This window comes from Mus musculus, chromosome 8 (genome assembly GCF_000001635.26).
Source record: "Mus musculus strain C57BL/6J chromosome 8, GRCm38.p6 C57BL/6J".
In the NCBI taxonomy this organism is placed as follows: Eukaryota; Metazoa; Chordata; class Mammalia; order Rodentia; family Muridae; genus Mus; species Mus musculus.
In genome coordinates this window covers 61,445,952-61,466,297 of record NC_000074.6, presented here as the reverse complement: position 1 = coordinate 61,466,297, position 20,346 = coordinate 61,445,952, and the positions used below count along the sequence as shown (strand labels likewise).

Sequence of the window (20,346 nt, the reverse complement as noted above, 5' to 3'; positions counted from 1 at the left end):
CCTGCTAGGTGCTAGCTATGCACATGATACCCGTGGGGTAGCCAACATCAGCTTGGCGTTGCCAAATGTCCTCCAGTGAACAAAGTTGTTTCTGACTGAGAACCACTACCCTGACCTGTTCCATCTGCTCTGGCTCAAACTAGAAGACATTGTACTAAGCTCTCCTAGTTATTTACCAAACCTGTAACCCTGTTCTGGTAATAGAAGCTCCGGTTAATGGAGTGGCTTTCTAGACTACATACTATAGTTCCCAGCATCCCTAGCAGCTAACAGAGCAATGCTGCCAAGGTTAGAGTAATATAACTTAAGTGAAAATTATGTCAACAATCTCCCAATCATATCCATAAAAGTAAAGTTTTATTCTACTCCCTCAATTCCTGTTATATCAGGGTAAAGATGAGAGTGAGAGATTGTGCTAGTCTATTTTCTGTTTCTGTAGCAAAATGTGCAAGGCTCCTAGATAATAAGAAATATCCTAGTGAGAGATTCTATCAGTGTGTTTTCTGTTACTATAACAAAACACTCGAGGCCGAGGAGTCCCAGGAATGTGATACTGGAGCTTCTGGTCAGCTCTGGTGAGAAAGTGGTAGCAGATGGCACCATAGGGCAGTGCCCTGTGTAAGAGGGAGGGATACGGAATCAGACAGCAGGGCAGGTCTATTGTACTATCTTCTCTCCAAACCTAATCTGTATACTACAAACAGTACACAGTTTCCTGTAAAGGTAGTGCTCCCAATGGCTTCTCTGTAAAATCAGACTCTAACAGGTCAAGAGATAAGGAGGTTCTCAGTGCTATTCTACTTGCCTAGTATGTATGAAGCCCTGGGATTAAGCCCAATGCCACACACTCAGTTTCCTCCATCATTTATGTCCACACATTGGGGATCAAGCTTCTAACAAATGAGCTTTTGGTGACAAGCAGAAACTATGTCCAAATCACAAAACAGTCCCACTTGCCATCTGAGATCCAGGAAGTAAAGACACAGTGAATTCGGTAGAAACATTGCATAAAAGGTCACTGTTTGATAGATAGAGCAGTTCTGAGCCCTGAGAGAAAAATAACTTAATCTCTTTTATTCTCCATTTTATATTCAATTTTATTATAGTAACAAATTTGGTTCTGACCCAACCAGAATTCTAAGAGAATTCTTCTCTCTACAATGTTCCAACCATGAAAGTCTGCATTACTCTGTTTTCTGTGGCTGTAACAAAACACTTAAGGCTGGGCACTTTATTTAAAAACCAAGTTTATGGAGGCTGAAGAGATGGCTCAGGGGTTAAGAGCAGTAGCTGATCCTCCAGAGGACACTGGTTCAATTCCCAGAACCCACATGGCAGCTCACAACTGTCTGTAACTCCAGTTCCAGAGGACATGCACCCTCACAAAGACATACATGCAGGCAACACATAAATGCAAATCACAATATTAAAACATCTTTTAAAAAAAGAAACCCCGAGTTTATTTAACCATTTTGGAGGTTCAAGAGCATGGCACCAACAATTGCTTCCCTCCAATTGTCATCTCCTGGCTCCATCACAGCACCATGAAATGACGGTTAACCCACATTGGCATCTTGACTGGATCTAGAGTCAGGTAGAAGACACCTCTGGGCATGCCTGGGAGGGTGCTGCCAGAGAGGTTTAACTGAGGATGGCAGACATTTCTGAATGTGGGCAACAGCAGACCATCAGCTGTGGTCCTGAAAGAGGAAAAAGCCAGATAAGCATTAGCACTTCTCTCTCTCTGCTTCCTGACTGCAGATAAAATAAGCCTAGCTGCCTCATGGCTCCAGTACTGTGCCTTCTCTGCCACGATGAGCTGTACTGACTCAAACTGTGACTCAAATTAAAGCCTTCCTTTCTTAAGATGCATTCATCATTTTCCTCCCAGCAATGGGAAATAGGAAATAATACAGTGAGTGATTTCATGGTGGGACAGAATGAAAGAGGTCACATGGTGAGACAGAAAGCCAGGACAACTCAGGGGCAAGGCTTGTTCTTTCTGTATAACAACTGCTCTTACAGGAACTAACCAGGCTTCCATAATAACTACAGTAACCCCTTCCAGGCGGCACTTGCCAGTGGCCTAATCACTTTGATGTTGGGCCTCAATCTGTGATTCTTCCACTCCAACAAGCCATGCTCAGGACTAAATGTCTGACATATAAGCCTTTGAGCAATACTCTCAAATCATAACCAAACCCTAGCAAGCCCCCAGTCAGTGTTCTGGGAAACATAGGAAAACCAGAGGACTGTGTGTTCCTGGGGGAACATCTTCCTTCCTTATATAAACAGAGCCATTTCTCAATTCTTCATGTGGCCATGATTCCTGGGGTGATGACAGCTGTCATCTTTAAGCCTCTGAATACACTGATGTCAAGACATCTTTTTCTCTGATTTCAATGGACTCCATGTCTGCAGTTGGGTTTTCTGTCATGTATGGCCATTGCTAACTGATGTGTGGCTGCTGGCAATAGGACCTGGAGAAATTTATAACAATGATTACCTGACCTTCTAAAGTGCTCTGGAGACTATAAAGAGGCCAACTATCTGTGTTCACACACTCAGCTCAGGCTGTGTGTGAACTTTGTGTGACTTCTTATAATACTTTGATGTTCATTTACCTATCTGAAAAGGTTTGGTACTCCCAAGGATGCCAAATTGTAGTATGCCTGGAATCCAGGCACTTGGGAAGTAGAGGTGAGAGGATCAAAGACACAAGGCCATCCTTGGCTATCTAGAGAGCTAGAGGCCAGTCTGAGCTACATGAGACTTTATTTAAAGGATGGTAAAAATATAAAGTGTATTTGGGGATATTGGCAGTTTCTTATAAAAGCAAACCAGTCCTTTCTGCACACCCTAGCAATCATTTATTTTGGGAAATTAATCCCAGAGAAATTAAAACCTATGTTTATACAAACACAAAATAATCTTTCCATGAATATTTATAGCACTTTCATCTGTTATAGTGAAAGCCCAGGGCCTATCCAAGTGTCTTTGTCAAAGCATGAATGGATGGTTAAGTGAACCTTGAGGTCAGACTCTGGAAGCTTTGACACAGCACCTGTTAAAATGGTGCTGACTTAAGTTTCTTTAAAAAAAAAAGTGTTATTGATTCTTTGTGAGTGAGACGTACAAGCCAACAACAACAAAAAAAAAGAATAAGAGTGAAGTTAAGTACGAATACAAAACAAATTAGGTGAACCTCTAGGCATCATGCTTACTGAAAAGCATCAGCCCCGATGATTTCATATTCATTTACAGCTAACACAGACTGGGTAACTCATAAAATAAAGAAGTTAATTCTTCAATATGCTTTCAACTGGGAAGTTGGAAATCAGTGTCTAGTGGAGGACTTCTTGTATTGTTGTGTGACAGAGAGGATGACAAGAGGACAGCAAGGGAAGCTCAGCTCAAGGCTCACTAATCTGAATGTGTAGGAGGCACAGCCTAGAGGAGGAATGGAGAAAGCAGACCCATGAGCCTATTTTCTTCAAGGGAAGGAAGTGCCTTTTTGACGCAGAAGGCTAGAGTGATGTTGTCTAACAACCTGGTGATCTTTCTACTATTGATTCTATGGAGCCAGCCTTCCTGCATCCTCTAAAATCCTGAGCACGGTTGAAGCCCTTGGTCTCTCAGTGAATATCCTTCTGAAAGAGGTCCTGTATACTTTTCATCCTCCATCAAGAGATTTCATTTTTATGCTTATTACAAGTCCTTCCTCCCTAGACCCTCACCCTGAATACTGTTCATCTGTCAATAGAACTCGTTATTGTAAGGGTCACGGGTGCCTTGCAAGGGAGTTTCAACATAGCGGTCCTAAAGCTTTGTTGTAATAATTGTCACGTGGAAACCTTTTTCCCAAGTTCACTGTGCTTAAATGAGTAAGAAAAATAAACCCTAAAGTCAGACTCTGGAAACTCTGACACAGCACCTGCTAAAGTGGTGCCAACTTGAGTTTCTTTCTCTCTTTTAAAACATGTTTTATTGATTCTTTGTGAGTTTCACACCATGCACCCCAGTCCCGCTCATCTCCAGGTCTTTAAATATCTGCCCTTTGTCCATGCAAATTCCCCCTGAAAACAAGACACAAACAAATAAACACACAAACAACAACAACAAAGCAAGCATAGAAAATATCTCATAGTGGAAGCAGTAGTATGTCACAGTGTATCCTATCCCACAATATAACCCTCTGGTTACACATCATCACTTGCAAATGATCATTGAAATGAGTCACTGGTCTGGTTCGAGATCTCTGGTTTCTGTGACACTATCAATATTGGATCTTCACAGGGACTTTTCCAGGTTATCCTGTTGTTGCCCGGTCATGGAAATCCTGTAACTTTGAAACTGGAAGACTGGTTCTTTCTCATGTCCCAGCTTTTAGAAGATAATATAGAATTTGGGGTGGATCAATTCAGAGTCCTGAATTTGAGCTCAGGTGGTAACTGAGCTGGGCAGCCCAAAGAGTCTTCCTATTCACACCACCAGGGCAAGTTCTCCAGCACTGCTCAATGTAGAGGGAGGTGCTGACACTAAAGTCTGGTTCCCTAATTGGTCCTTGATGTGGTCAATAAAGAAGGCCAGGAGTCAATTATTGGGCAGAAAGGACCGAGAAGCAAGAGGTTCCCAGAACCCAACAAGGATGACATTAGTCGAAATATCTAACAAAGGGGTGATAGAACCTGTAGAGACCATATCCAGTGGTTAGGCACGACCCCTGGTTAAGGGATGGGATCTCCCACCCATCTCAAAAATATTAACTCAAAATTGTTCCTGTCTAAAGGGAATGAAGGAACAAAGAGTGGAGCAGAGACCGAAGGAAAGGCCATCCAGAGACTGCCCTACCTGGGGATCCATCCCATATGCAGACACCAAACCCAGACCCTATTGCTGATGCCAAGAAGTGCTTGCTGACAGAAGCCTGATACAGCTGTCCCAAGAAGCTCTGCCAGAGCTTGACCAATACAGATGTGGATGCTTGCAGCCAACCATTTGATTGAACACAGGGACTCCAATGGAGGAGTTAGGGAGAGGACTGAAGGAGCTGAAAAGGTTTACAACCCCATAGGAAGAGCAACAACATCAACCAACCAGATCCCCCAGAGCTCCCAGGGACTAAATCACCTACCAAAGAGTATACGTGAAGGGACTCATGGCTCTAGCTGCCTATGTAGCAGAGGATGGCTTTGTTGGACATCAATGGGAGGGGAGGCCCTTGGCCTTGAGAAGGGCCTACAATACCCCAGTGTAGGGGGATGCTAGAGTGTTGAGGCAGGAGTGGATGCGTGGGTGGGTGGGGGAGCACCCTCATAGAAGCAGGGGGGATGGGATAGGGAGTTTGCAGAGGGAAATCCAGGAAGGGGGACACATTTGAAATAAATAAATAAATAACCAATAATAAATAAATAAAACATTGATGTGATAATTTTTTTAATTACACGCAACAGCTCCAGCTAAGCCACCCAGTGTCAACATCAGCAGGAGACAGATCAGCTCTGCTGCTCTCCTGCCCTCAGGGATGGCCCACCCACTACTACCCATGCCTCCAGAGCTAGCTCCACTGTGCTACCCAGTTGAGGTACAGGCCTCTCTCCTACTCTCACACCCTCAAGTCTGGCTCACCAGTGTCTTCAGGCTCAGGACCAGCTCCATCGTGTTGCCCAGGCAAGATGCAGGGCCTGCTTTCTCTGAGGGCTGCAGCCCTGGCAAAGGGCAGGGACAGCTCATCGGTTCTCATAACCCCAGGACCTGTTATCCCGACTGCCACAGGTAGTGAAGGGCAAGGTGGAAAGCGTTACCCACTTACCCTTGCCACCTAACACCGGATGAGTGATAGGGCCTGCTTGAACTCACTTTGACATCGGGACTGGCTCACCCAGTCCTCCTTGTCCAGGACCAGCACCACTGCGCGGCCTAGGTGAGGTTCAGGTCCTGTTCTCGAGTGCTACAGGAGGCAAGGAGAAGGACCAGCTTACTTGCTCTTATGACTGGGATCAGCTCTCCTGACTGCCTCAGGTGCCAAGGAGATCCTGCAGTTTAAAACAGCAGGACTGGTCCTTTTATATATCCCAGTCCTTAGTAGATGATGGAGATTTGGGGATGGTCCAATCACCCCTGTGTCCGTGGGTCATATTCCCACTAGAAAACATGGGGTTGTCTTCCCTGACCTCACCTCCTCGCCCAGGCACCTCACAGGAGAGAAGTGACAGGGCCAGCTCCCCTGTGCTCTCACCCATAGTACAGGCTCATCTGTATCCCCTCCACCAGGGCCAGCTCTCCTACGCTGCCATTGCCATTACCCACTCTCGTGACCTCAGGGCCAGTTCTCCTGACTGCCACAGGTGGTGAGGGGTGAGGCAGGGGTGAAGGGCATCACTCTTGCACCCATGACACCTCGTGGCAGACAAGTAGCAGGGGTCAGCCCTTCGATACCCATGCCCCTGGGGCGGGCTCACCCATGCCTCTGACACCACGGTCAGCTCCACTGGGCAGGATGCAGGGCCTACTTTTCCAAGTGTTGCCACCAGTGAGAGATGGGGCAAGCTCTCCACAATGCAGCATCCAGTGAGGGGTGGAGCCAGATATACACAGCTCCTAGACATCCATGTAGTTCCTGGTGGCTGCTCTGATCAGAGACAACCCCATGTTCTCCTGTGGTGATATGATCCACCAACATTGACCCCTGTTGCATGGTCGAAAGCAAAAATCTATGGCTTGCCTGTGCCTTATGCTGTAGGACAGCTCTGTAGGTAGCATGGTGGTAGGTAGGTGTCTGTCTGTCTGTCTTCCTCCTTCCATGATGCATTGCTTGGATTTGATGTGATTTGATTTACTTTGATTTGACTTTTATGAGTACTAAGTATAGGACAACTTTGGCCACCAAGCCAGGCATCAAGTTAGGATGGACAAAGCACTGCTATCTGCTCTACCCTTGACTGATATAAGAACAGTAAAGTGGCTCTTTGCCCAGGGCCAGGGGTGTAGATGGGGTTGGGATGGGGGTGGATGGGTTTGTGACTTGAGTTTCAGTCTTCACTTCCCATGCAGATCTTTTCTGTTAGGTCTCAAAATGAAGACAAATGGTGAACTGAGGTGCCTGTTTAACAAATCAAAGTGGACCCTGGCCCTCAACCCCCTCCCTGCTCTCCTCGGTACATCTCACCCCACTTCCTACCCTCAAACTCTCAGCCTAGGGACTAGGCTGGGCTTCCACTACCTGGCCTCTGTTCCCTATATAACCTCAGCCACTTTGGCTGCCAACCTCTTGGTGCTTTTGGCCTCTTGGTCTCTGGGTTCCCAGACATTCTTTTTGCTCCCTCTTTCTTCTCTCCCTTTCTCACCCTGGCCCCTCATGGCACAGTTCAGCCTGGCACCTTCTAGATGTCTCTGGCTATTTATCCTTCATATCTATAGTAAATCTTCCTCTCCATCATACCTAGGAATGTCCTCATGATGCTTGCAGGGCCTGGACACTAATGTAAGGGCACACCTTTATGGGTCCATCTGATCCTTCCAGTGGCCTATCTCCAAATACCAACAACATATGCATCCAAGGATTAGTCTAATACATCAAAAAGATCATATACCGTGATTCATTCCAGAGATATAGAGATGGTCCAACATGTGTAAATCAATAAGTGCAATCTACCATATAAACAAGCTGAAAGAAAAAAAAAACATAATTATCTCATTAAATTCAGAAAGGGTCTTTAACAAAATCTAACACCTCATCGTGATAAAAGTTCTGGAGCAAGTGTCATACCTCAAAATAATAGAGGTGACTTACAGCAAGCCCATAGACAACATCAACCTTAAATGGACAGAAACTCAAAGCAATTCCACTAAAATCAGGAACAAGAAAGAGTTTTCCATTCTCTTCATATCTATTCAATATAGAACTTGAAGTCTTAGCTAGAGCAAGAAGACAACTAAAGGATATCAAGGGGATCCAAATAGAAAGGTATCCTTATTTACAGATGATATGGTTGTATACAATTGACCCTAAACATTCTATCAGGAAGCTTGTATAGCTGGCAAACACATTTAGCAAAATAGCAGAAAGCAAAATTAATACCCAAGAATCTGTAGCCTTCCTATATACAAAGGGATTGAGAAAGAAATCAAAGAAACAATATCATTCACAATAGCCAAAACAGCAAAAAAAATCAGAGTAACATTAAGCAAGAGAAAGACTTGCATGATAAAAACTTTGAGACATTGAAGAAAGAAATTGAAGAAGACATAAGAAGATGAAAAGTTCTCCAGTATTCATGAACAAATAGGATTAATAGAGTGAAAATGGTCATCCTACCAAAAGCAATCTACAGATTCAATGCATTCGCCATCAACATTCCAACACAATTCTTCACAGACTTTTAAAAGACAATTTGCAGCTACATATGAAAACAGACAAACTCAAGATAGCAAAAAATATCCTGAATATTAAAATAACTGCTGGAGGTATCACTGGCCTATCTCAAATTGTGCTACAAAGTTATAATAATATACATAGCATGGTATCAGCACAAAAACAGACACAATGATCCATGGAATTGAACTGATGACACAAACATAAATTCACACACCTATGAGCACCTGACTTTTTTATATATAAAGAAACCACAAATACATACTGGAAAAAAGACAGCATCATTGACATATTGTGCTAGTCGCTCTAGATGGCTGGATCTAGAAGGATGCAAATGGATCCATACTTATTACCCTACAGAAAACTCAGCACCAAGTGAACCAAAGACCATAAAGACAGATACATTGATAGAAGAGAAGGTGGAGAATGACCTTGAACTCATTGACACAGGAAAAGACTTTCTGAATAGAACACCAATAGCATTGTCACTAAGAACAAAAATTGATAAACAGGATCTCATAAAATAGAAAACCTCTGTAAGGCAAAGGATACCATCACTCAAACAAAGTTGCAGCCTACTGAATGAGAAAATATGTTTTACGAATTACACATGTGATAGAGGTATCAAAAATATATAAAGAATTAAAAAATTGGACATCAAGAAAACAAATAATCCAATTAAAAAATGGGGTACAGATCTAAACAAAATTCTCAAAAGAGGAAACTCAAATGGCTGAGAAGCACTTACAGATATGTTCAACATCCTTAGCCATCATGGAAATGCAAATCAAAAAGTCTTTGAGATTTCATCTTACACTTGTCAGAATGGCTAAGACCAATTAAACATCAGCTCCTGCTGTCAAGGATGTGGAGCAAAGGGATCACTCCTCCATTGCTGATGGCAGTGCAAACTTAAACAGTCACCATGAACGTAAGTGTGGCAGTTTCTCAGGAGTGTGAGAATCAATCTACCTCAAGATCTGGCTCTACCACTCTTTGGTATATACCCAAAGGATGCTTCATCCTACCACAGGGACATTTGCTCAACCATGCTCAATGCTGCTCTCTACATAGTAGACAGAATTTGGAAACAGCCTGGATGTCTAGTAACAGATTAATGGATTGAGAAAATGGTGTACATTTATTTATACAATGACTGTTACTCAGCCATTAAAAATGAGACTCACAGGTAAATGGATGGAGCTAAAAAAAAAATCCTGGGTGAGGTAACCCAGACCCAAGAAAGACAAATGTGGTTTGTACTCACTTATATGTGGCCATTAGCTGTTAAGTCTTTGGTAAGCACACTACAATCCACACAACCACAGAAACTTGGCATAGATGTATGAAGTAAGAGTCTAGTAGGGAGGGAGGGCTCTACCTAGGAAAGGGAAATAGAATAGATAGGTATGGACTGTTGAGAACAGGAGGATCAAATGAGAAGAAGCAAGGCAGGGAATATAGAAGGGAATGGCTAAAACAAGGGGCTGTTGGAGGAGTTATATGGAAATCTTCTATGGAAATACAGTAGAACCTTCCTAAACATATAGATATATATATGATGGTGATACAAATGAAATTGTCAAGAATGGAGAAAAACAGAGCCCCATCTAGACACCTCTCTCCACCAAATGAAACTCCCAATATTGAGAACTAGTTATATCTAATTGAGTTGTTGGCTAAAGGGGCCTAATGGGACCCCCCCCAACAACCTAGCCGTTGCCACGGCTATTGGTTATTCCCCCAAACTGATGGTAAGGCACCATAGCTGAAGACAACATCCACACAACTTACGGAGCATTAAGAAGTTGAGCTGGTGCCTACTTAGAGCCTTCACGACTAAAACTAGCAATCTTGGCACCAGAAGGTATACTTCATGCTACCAAAGGAGAAAAGTAAATACCAACTCAGCTACAAAACCTTTGATCCACAATAGTGTCTTGCCTGTAAGATGCACTAGTTCAATCGTGACACAAAGTGTGTGGGAGTAACCAACCAATCTGATTGGATTTAAGACCCACTTTATGAGAGAAAGTCCACTTCTAACTCTGCTTGGGTGGCCAAGAACCTGAGACTAGAGATGCCAGGGATCTAGGAGAAAACCAAATACTACTTGTACTGGCTGGTTTTGAGTGTCAACTTGACACAGGCTAGAGTTATCACAGAGAAAGGAGCTTTGGTTGGGGAAGTGCCCTCATGAGATCCAGCTGTGGGGCATTTTCTCAATTAGTGATCAAGGGGGAGGGACCCATTGTGGGTGATGCCATCTCTGGGCTGTCAGTCTTGGGTTCTATAAGAGAGCAGGCTGAGCAAGCCAGGGGAAGCAAGCCAGTAAGAAACATCCCTCCATGTCCTCTGCATCAGCTCCTGCTCCCTGACCTGCTTGAGTTCCAGTCCTGACTTCCTTTGGTGATGAACAGCAGTATGGAAGTGTAAGCTGAATAAACCCTTTCCTCCCCAACTTGCTTCTTGGTCATGTTTGTGCAGGAATAGAAACCCTGACTAGGACACTACTGTTCTGCTAAAGAAACATAGCAATAAAATGACTCCTAATGACATTCTTCTATACTCATAGACCAGTGCCTTGTTCAGGTACTATCAGAAAAGCCTCCTCCTGCAGAAGATGGCAACAACCCATTAGTCAGACAATAGGCAGAGAGTGAGAGACCCTGGAACACTCCTTCATAAAAGGGATGTCTCCATGAAATCCCTTCCCCGAGGAAGAAGTTCTAAGTGCCAGAAGGGGTGAAGGACACCAAGGAAACAGAGACCTATAAACACAACATCCCCAGTGCTTGGCTATTTTGAAAAAGGAGCTTATTGTGTGTCTTAGGGTTTTGCTGCTGTGAACAGACACCATGACCAAGGCAACTCTTATAAGGACAACATATGAAGTCACAGAGAGTGTGGCTGCATGTACAAGTCACAGAGAATGTGGCAGCATGCACACAGGTCTGCACCAGATGCGGTCCCAGAGCTGAGAAAGGAAGTGGACACAAGCCCCACCCCTAACACTGAAGTTATGGCCGCTTGTTAACCTCTTGCAAATGAAAATAATAATTTTCTCCAACAGAGTCTCACTGAGGATACAAATGACGGTTAAGGGCAGACCCTGTGCTCAGCAGTAGATGGCCAACACAAAATGAACTCAATGATTTTTTTGGAGGTTCCTTGCCTTAAAATGTTTTGTTGAGGCTTTGTTTTGTTTTGTTTTGTTTTGTTTTGTTTTGTTTTGTTTTGTTTTGTTTTGTTGTTTTTGTTTTTAACCTTATAGGTCTGTGGCATATATATTGTGGCTTGTGATTTTGTGCTTTTATGAAATTCCTGTGTTTGTGACTGTGTGTATTTTTGCATCTAGATGTGTTTTGTGTGCATTTTCTTTGGCTCCTTTTCTTTTGTTTATTTGTTGGTTTGTTTGTTTTGTTTGTTTTATCCTATACATTTGTCAGATTTTGTTTAATTTGAATTATTTTATTATTATTCTTTATAAGTCTGTTTATCTCCTAAAGAGAGAAAGGAAGGGTGTGGTTTCAGAGGGGAGTGGAGGAGAGGAAACAAAAATCAGAACATGAAAAAATTCTGTTTTTAGTAAAAATTTTCTAGCATGAAAAAATTTTGAGGACACCCTCAAACAACAACATATACTATAAGATTCCATTTACCTAACACCCTTGAAATTTCAAAAGTGTGGTGATGGTGTCAGAAAAGAAAATACCAACTGGGCGTGATGGCACACGCCTTTAATCCCAGCACTTGGGAGGCAGAGGCAGGAGGATTTCTGAGTTCGAGGCCAGCCTGGTCTACAGAGTGAGTTCCAGGACAACCAGGGCTACACAGAGAAACCCTGTCTCGAAAAGAGAGAGAGAGAGAGAGAGAGAGAGAGAGAGAGAGAGAGAGAAGAGAAGAGAAAAGACCAAAAACCCAATAAAACCAAGCATAGCAGTATACACTGTATATCTTGTACATCTCAACAAGAGACTCAGAGACTTGAGTCCAATTTCAACTACTTGAGACCCTGCCTCAAAATACTGAAAAGTGTGGAAGTAGACAACTGATTCTTGGTGGCTGGGGTTAGGAACAGGAATACTGCAATTAAGTGACAGAGCCAGGGAGGGCTTTGTATTGGTGCTACTGTTCTGAGTAGAGATTGGGGTAGTGGTAATAGGCCTGTGTGGGACCAGACTGTATAGAAGTATCAAGGGGGCTATAGTTCAGCAGAGGATCATTTACTGAGCATACCCAAGGCCCCAGGTTTAGCCAGTAGCACCATCAAAAAAAAAAAAGAAAAAAAAGACTCACAGTACTATAAACATACACATATACAAATGAACACAGAAAAACTACTGACACTGAGTTTCTATCGTGTAGTTAACATTGCCAGCCTATGACAATATACTGACTTATTATATTGTGCTACTGGCTAATTATATGGTACCATGGTTATATAAGATGCCACAACTGGAAGAAGACAGAAGAGCACATAGAACTCACAGTTTTGCAACTTTCTATGAGACTATAATTGCTTTGAAATAAAGGGTTTGGTTTGGTTTTTAAACTCAATCTAAATGATCCAACAAAGGAACAACTGATGACCCAGACTTTCTAGTCTGACTGGAATCTCCATTCATTTTTAAAAACTTTCTCACACTGATAGGAGCTGGTGTTGGCAAACAGGATATCACCATAATGAGCAAGGACTCTGCCACTGAGCTCCAAAGCAAAGGGTTTTAATTCTGATGGGTATTCTACCATGTTCAAATTAATGTAACTTAATAAGAAGGGAGGGAGAGAGGAAGAGAGGGAGGGAAGGGAGGGGAGGGGAGGGGGGGGAGGGGAGGGGAGGGGAGGGGAGGGAAGGGAAGGGAAGGGAAGGGAAGGGAAGGGAAGGGAAGGGAAGGGAAGGGAAGGGAAGGGAAGGGAAGGGAAGGGAAGGGAAGAGGGGATGGAGGGAAGGGATGGACAGGGGAGGGACAAGGGGAGGGAGGGAAGGAAGGATGTACAGACAGAAGGAAGGAGGGAAGGAAGGAAGGAAGGAAGGAAGGAAGGAAGGAAGGAAGGAAGGAAGGAAGTCTTGGTTCAGACTAAGCTCTATCAGGTTTATAAACAGGTACATTGTTTTTAGTTCTGTCTGGTACCTGTCGGTTTACAAACATGGGGAGACATTGAAAGTATTTTGGGAGCACTGGTTGGATTATATACAAACTGAGAAGTCACATATATCTTCTTTCTGAATGTAGCCTATCAGAATCAGACACACACACACACATTAAAACTGCGACCACGTTGACTGCTGAATGAATACTGCGCAAGTAAAATTTAACGCAACACTTCTTGTTTCCCGTTGCATTTTAAAATATTAACTTGGATTTATTATGCCATTGCATTCACATGGCGATGGTGCTGCTCGGAGAATTTAGGAAATAAGAAGTGAAATGGTAGATGCCACGTCCCATTTATTTGAAATTATTTCCTAGGATTAAACCTTTCGGGACTAGGAGCCTGATATTTTGGGGAGATGGTTGTTTATTTGGTACCACATTTGCAGAAGAAGTGCATTAAAAAAAGAAAGAAAGGTTGAATGATAGCATCAATTTAAAAGCCCAAGGTATCCAGCTGCGAGCAGAGCCTGGATCAGAAAAGGCTGTAATTGTGAGCATATTTCACATTGCACAAACTGGTCAATTCCTTTATCTTTAAGAGTGGCTGCAGCAAATGTCAACGCTCCAGTTTTATGTCTTTGCCACCACCAGCTCTTTCCTCTCACAGTGTGACTCACATCCATAGTCACTCCCTGGGTGATGAGAAAGCCTTTGTAGGACATCAATTCCCAGGACTCAATTTTCTCTATCAGATTGTTGCAAATAAATCTTATTTTATATCTCAGCTCATAACCTGCGGTGGAAATGCTTCACTGTGCCTCCGTGTTCTATTGCTGTGTTTAATGCCACGGCTGGGGACTTGATCATCAACTCTCCAAGAGACACCAGAGATGGGGAATGCGCCTGCCCTTCCCCCACCCTGGACCCCCTCCCCCCAGCATCGACCACACATAAAGGTAGTAAATCACCATCATGATTGTCTAGACATAGCCAATCAGCTGGCTTAATGACATAGGAAGTAGGTTGCTGGGGAGGAGAAATGGCTTTTTAACAAGACAATTCGCATCAAACAGCAATTTATCCTTCACAGAACATTTAATTTTTCTAGAAAGTTATCAGAAGCAAAAGTGTCATTCGGAAGCTGCTTGGCACCGCTTGTGCTTTCTGAGTCACTTCACCAGCTCGAGTGAAGCACACAGGTACATTCCTAAAGTAATCTTCAGAATATTAGCTGTCATCAACCGCCTTGGTGGTGGTTTTGGTAGTTGGGGGGGGGGGGGGCAGGTTGACACATTTTCTTGGAAATGACAGAAGTTCCAAAATACTGCTTCCTGCCTGACTCAAGTCTGGGACCTACTCCCCCCTCTCCCTCTGATAAGGAGCTGAAAGGACATGACTCTACCTACCTCCAGGTCTCACTCAGTCCTCTCAAATGCATGGCATCTGAGCATCCCCAACTCTGCTTGGGACTGCATTTACGTTCAGCTACCAAGGTGAAAGCTTCCCAGGGGCTTGTCCCTACTGTGGTTTCTGTAAGTGGTTCCTGCAGATATCTCTGGGGACCCGGAAGGGGTATTTTCCCCTATAAAAGGACACAAGGGACGCTGCAAGCCAGGTTCACAGCACCCAGGTCTAATCCTTGGTTTGTAGGAGCTCTGTAGGAGCTGACTATAGATCATAACTGAACAGAAAACAAAACCGAAACCACAGACGTATCTCTTAGTTCTTAAATGAAACTGCACTGCCTTTAGCAAGCTCTCTTTCGATTTGAACTATGCACAACCTAAACCCTCTGTCACAGAGATGTTGAGTCTCTCTTATGCTGAGGGATTTTTGGTATTTCCTCACTTTCTCTTCCTTCATCCTAGCTTACTCGTGTGCCGCTGGAGATCAAACCTTGTTCGTGTTTAACTAGTGCTATACCACAGAGCTACATCCCCAGTGCTTGGCTATTTTGAAAAAGCAGTTTGTTGTGTGTCTTAGGGTTTTGCTGCTGTGAACAGACACCATGACCAAGGCAACTCTTATAAGGACAACATTTGATTGGGGCTAGCTTACAGGTTCAGTCCAATATCATCAAGGCAGGAACATGGCCGCATCCAGGCAGGCGTGATGCAGGAGGACTTAAGGGTTCTACATCTTCATCTGAAGGCTGCTAGCAGAATACTGGCTTCCAGGCAGCTAGGATAAGGGTTTCAAAGCCCATGCCCACAGTGACACACCTACTCCAACAGAGCCACTCCTTCTAGTGCCACTCCCTGGGCCGAGCATATATAAACCATCACACTTTGTAACTCAGGCTGGTCTCAGCTCACGATCCTTCGGCCTCTGTTCCTGGAGTCCAGCAATTGCAGATGTTGCACTACCGTGTCCTGCTTAGCTTAGCAATTCCTGCTGACCCTTCATTCTCCACATACCCACTATGCCTCTGTGTGTTCCAGCTTCACAGATCTTTAAACCACTCTCGATTTAAACAGAACCCTAAAACCGGTACTTCACATGTATCTTTTGAATCAGAATTTTGTAGCTAAAGCCAGAAGTTCTGCTCAGCGTTCGAAAAGGTTCACAAGGATTAATTGCTCAGACTGGGGCTATAGTTTACTGCTCAAATGCCTGCATGACACATGAAAGGACCTGGGTTCCGCCCCCAGCTCTACAAAAATAAGTATATGAAGGACCAGGGGATCTGCTGATTGCACTATAAATAAACGTGCTCCCTGAAACGTCGGTTTCTTTTCTCTTTTTAAAAAGAGTTTGTATTTAGAAGCATGTGGTTGTAAACCAGCCAGTGGTGGTGGTGGGGAAGGGGTAGCCTCTACTGCTTCATTGGTGGTGGTGGTGGTGAAGGGGTAGCCTCTACTGCTTCTTTGGTGGTGGTGGTGGTGGTGGTGGTGGTAGTGGTGAGTGGGTAACCTTTACTGCTTCATTCATCTTGTATCCTATATGAGGCAGTCCCCACTTTGGCCTCAGAAGACCTTCGTCTAGCCAACATGGGAATCTCAGCTCCTCCTCAGGGCTAGGAAAGGAGGAACCACTTCCTCCAAAGTGGTTCTCTCTTCTAGAAGAATTTTCACAATGGCTGAAAAAAAAATTACACAGTACCACAAACTTCATTCCAAACTGTTACTAAAAATCTTTTACCTCAGAGAAAGAATGAGCTGCTGACTCCTTGTGGGAAAAACGACTCACCCTCTCACAAGGAAATTCCCTTCCCACTCCTTCTCACCCTACGCTAAGTACAGGACATATCGACTTCTCCGGCTCCTTAATTAAGTCTCTGTCAGACTGTTCTCTATCAGCTTAATAGCATCCACCCTGTCATCAACATAAGCAGCTATCTTATCTTCTCAGCAGGTAAAATGAGAAAATGGCTGCCCTCTCCCACAGCCCTGTGTCCTGTGCGCTTTCTGCTGGGGTCTAACACCGCATGCACACAGGTCCCTCACAGCCGAGCTCATGTCTCATTTTATCCCTCAGGTTTTAGGAAGATTCATGTGTAGGTACAGTGTTCTCCTTGACCCAATGATTTAAGCAGTAAAGAGATGGGGGGTGGGAGTCTCCTTTCATAGCCCAACCTCAGGAGAGACAGCAACGTGTGAGAAAACACCTGACAAGAATCAACTGGATGTTGATTGAAGAGTTGACTTTTCCTCACAGTCTGAGGGGGCACCATCCATTGTAGTGGGATGAGCAGCAGTGTGAGGTGGCTGCTCAAGTTGCTAAGCTCCAGGAGACGGAATGAACAGGAAGTGAGCTCGGGCTATAAGATCCAGGAGTCCACCTACTTCCTCCGTTACGGCTCAGTCCACAATGTCTCTAAACAGCAGCTACCAGCTGGGGACCAAGTGTTCAAGCACATGAGCATATGGGACACACTTCATAATCAAACCACAAGAGCAACACACCTCTTGTCTTTTCTAAATATGAGGAAGTTTTCTGTTTTGTTTTGTTAGGTGTGTGTGTGTGTGTGTGTGTGTGTGTGTGTTATTTTAATAGAAAACTTCCCCAGGAAGTGTATCTCTAGTGAATCTTCAAACAGTAATATTTTCTAAGATGTCAAATAGTCAAGCTCTTAAGATCTCAAACTTTCAAAGACTCAGATTTACCCAATGCTGCAAGCACCCCTCGCACACACCACGGAGGGGGGCGGGGAGAAGGGCTACATGAAATGAAGGAGCTTTTAAGAGACAGTAATTATTCTCACCTGTTGTAGTCCTTTCAAACCCCAGAAGCACAAAAGCTGGCCTCTCATTTTCTGATAGCTAATTGTTCCAGGCCCAGAGGGAGCCCCACATAATCAGAGTCTTCAGAGAGTTCCTTCCTATTAGGAGTAGACCTCTCCTTTCTTCTGTTCTTCGCTCCTTCCTTGTTTTTGAGCTGAGCCTGACCATTGGATTTCTCTGATTTTCTGACAGAGTTTCATTGTCCATATGGACTCTTATTTTAAACATAATATCTACTTCTTTTATGTAAACATTGACATTGTGTGGGATGGTGGGGTGTTTAACTTGAGCTATGCCTACATAATATCAAGATTAGCCAGCCATGGTGAGGAGGCCAGGCAAATACTTCAGCACTGAGCTATGTCCCGGGTTCACATTATTTGTTTTTATTATAATTATTACTGTTCATTCATTTGTTTGCTTTTTGAGAGGGTTTTCTCTACAGACCTGGCTGTTCTAGAACTCCATATGTGAACCAGGTTGGCTTCAAACTCACAGAGGTCTACCTTCCTCTGCCTCCTAAGTGCAGGTGTTGTTATTGTTTTCTAACAGAACCATAGCTGCCTGAACACAGATAAGCAACAAAGTAGAAGTATGGGGGATATAAGTGTTAAACAGACCCAATGCTTATGTTAATATTTTAGCACTGACACACAGGGAAACTGTTCTATCAAGAAGCAGGGTATTGTAGTTTGACCTTTTCAGAATACAGAAATAAATAAATAAATAAATAAATAAATAAATAAGACAGGAGAAAATAAGGTATTGAAGTCAGATAAGTGCACTGGTTTGCTTATCATCCAAACAATTACGTGGGGTCTTTATGGAACTAACTAGAGACTGGGTCAATATGATTTGTTAAATGCTTGAACCTGTCAAGAGAAGGTAGTGCGAAGCTTCAGGAATTCTTGCAAACAATTTCTGAGTTCACTTCCCGTCCCCCACAAACTAGTCAGAAACAAGCCTCCTATGGTTTGGGGGAGGGTGTCTGCTAACTCCTGCTGACTGCTATGTGGGTCAAAGCCATGCAAAGAAATTGAGGCAGAAGGCATAAGAATCAAAAAAGCCAGCTAGGAAAATTGGATAAATAACATCAGTTGTCATAAAGAATCTCTGGAAATATAAATCCCTTGGCTCCTGGGGACTCTACTTTATTATGCTAGAAGTTCCAAAATGGCAGCCTCTCATGTATGAATTATGAATGAATTAATTTTCAATGTTTTTTTCCCACAACAAATGGTAAGAAGTTTTTTTTTTCAGTATGTTCTCTGAGAGGCTTCCTGGTGACCTGTACTGCATTACTCAGTAAAAATGAGCTGTACCCTGCCATTCTAGGCAGTGGTGATCTTCAGATGTGATCAAGAACAAACTGAAAGCCAGGCCCTTTGTTTACATCCTGAAAGATTGTATTCCAATAGTGTCCTCAGCTGACAGAGCTACAGCCTAGTCGCCTAGTCGGTGGTCTCTAGCTCACACAGGCCAACCTGCAGGGCAGGTCAGGGAGCATTTTGAAGCAGCTAAAATGAAACATTCTCTTTTTACACATCTTCCCATTCTATCACCTGATCCCTTCCCCCCCCCCCCCCCCCCACTGAAACATCCCAAACACGTCTGTGCACACTCACAAGCCTCGTTTAAAAAAATCACACGAGGAACTTGGCAGATTAAAAAAATTAAAAATCCCCCTTCAAACCCTCCTGTTCATTTCTCCCCTTTCTGGTGGATTTTCAAATGCAAACTATTGTCACAGCAGCTCCACAGAGACAAATCTGTGGGATGTGATGATAACGAACCTTTAAACATGCCACTGAGAACAGAAACACCCGTCTATCGGCACCTTGACCCCACCCCCACCTTCCATTCCCCCCCCCCGCCCCCGAAAATGAGGGTGCCTGTATCTGCCAGTGTGGTTTGAGAAAGATTAATAGGCTCGTGCTTTCCAAGTCCCTTTAAGCTTCTCTGTAGGATGGTGCCAGCAGAAAACAAAGTACCGTTTCCCTTCGGGCAGAATAATTAAAACAAAATCTCCCGAGTCCCATCCCCGTGCGTGTCTCTCAAACTGATCACGCGGTGATTTTTAAGAACAGAGCGGCCGTGTGTCATTTATTCATAATCGCTTTTCATTGTTACAGCAGGGCATTCACACACATCACCTCCAGGCTCCGGAGGACCGTTAGTATTCATTAGGGAAAGGAAACAGTCTTTCTTGCAAATAAGCAATTTGATTGCTTCAGGAATAGGCCTGTAATTACTGCAGTGCTGGGATACGTTATTGTTAATAAGATTTAAAAAAAAAAAAAAAAAGGCTTTTTTCAAATCAGAGAGGGTCTCTTCTTCCAGAGACTGTAATTAAAAGGATGGCAGTGGTTTCCTGGGCCTGAAACTTCAGGCACCAGCTCAGAGATACTTCCTCTGCCTTACGTTTTCCTGAGCAGAAAGACTAGAATATTAAAAGCAGTCCTGTGGGGTGTTCGATCCCCGGGACAAACCAGGATGTGATGGTACATGCAGGTTATTTTAGCCCTTGGAAGGCAGAGGCAAGAGGATCAGAAGTTCAAGGTCATCTTTGACTATTTATGGAGTTTGAAGATAGCCTGGAATACATGAAAGCCCTTCTCAAAGAGGGGGGAGAAGGAGGGAAGGGAAGGAA

At 43.7% G+C, this 20,346-nt stretch overlaps 1 protein-coding gene across 1 annotated transcript in view; it reads right to left on the bottom strand.

The window, feature by feature from the left end:
- Nucleotides 1-1,004: 1,004 nt before the first annotated feature.
- The window catches only part of Sh3rf1 (SH3 domain containing ring finger 1), a 241,211-nt gene continuing 221,869 nt past the window's right edge, over nucleotides 1,005-20,346 (bottom strand). Inside the window, exon 12 of the mRNA XM_011242231.2 lies at nucleotides 1,005-1,700. Coding sequence (XP_011240533.1) covers nucleotides 1,535-1,700 — 166 coding nt within the window. The 3' untranslated portion in view covers nucleotides 1,005-1,534. The remainder of the gene's footprint in view (nucleotides 1,701-20,346) is intronic.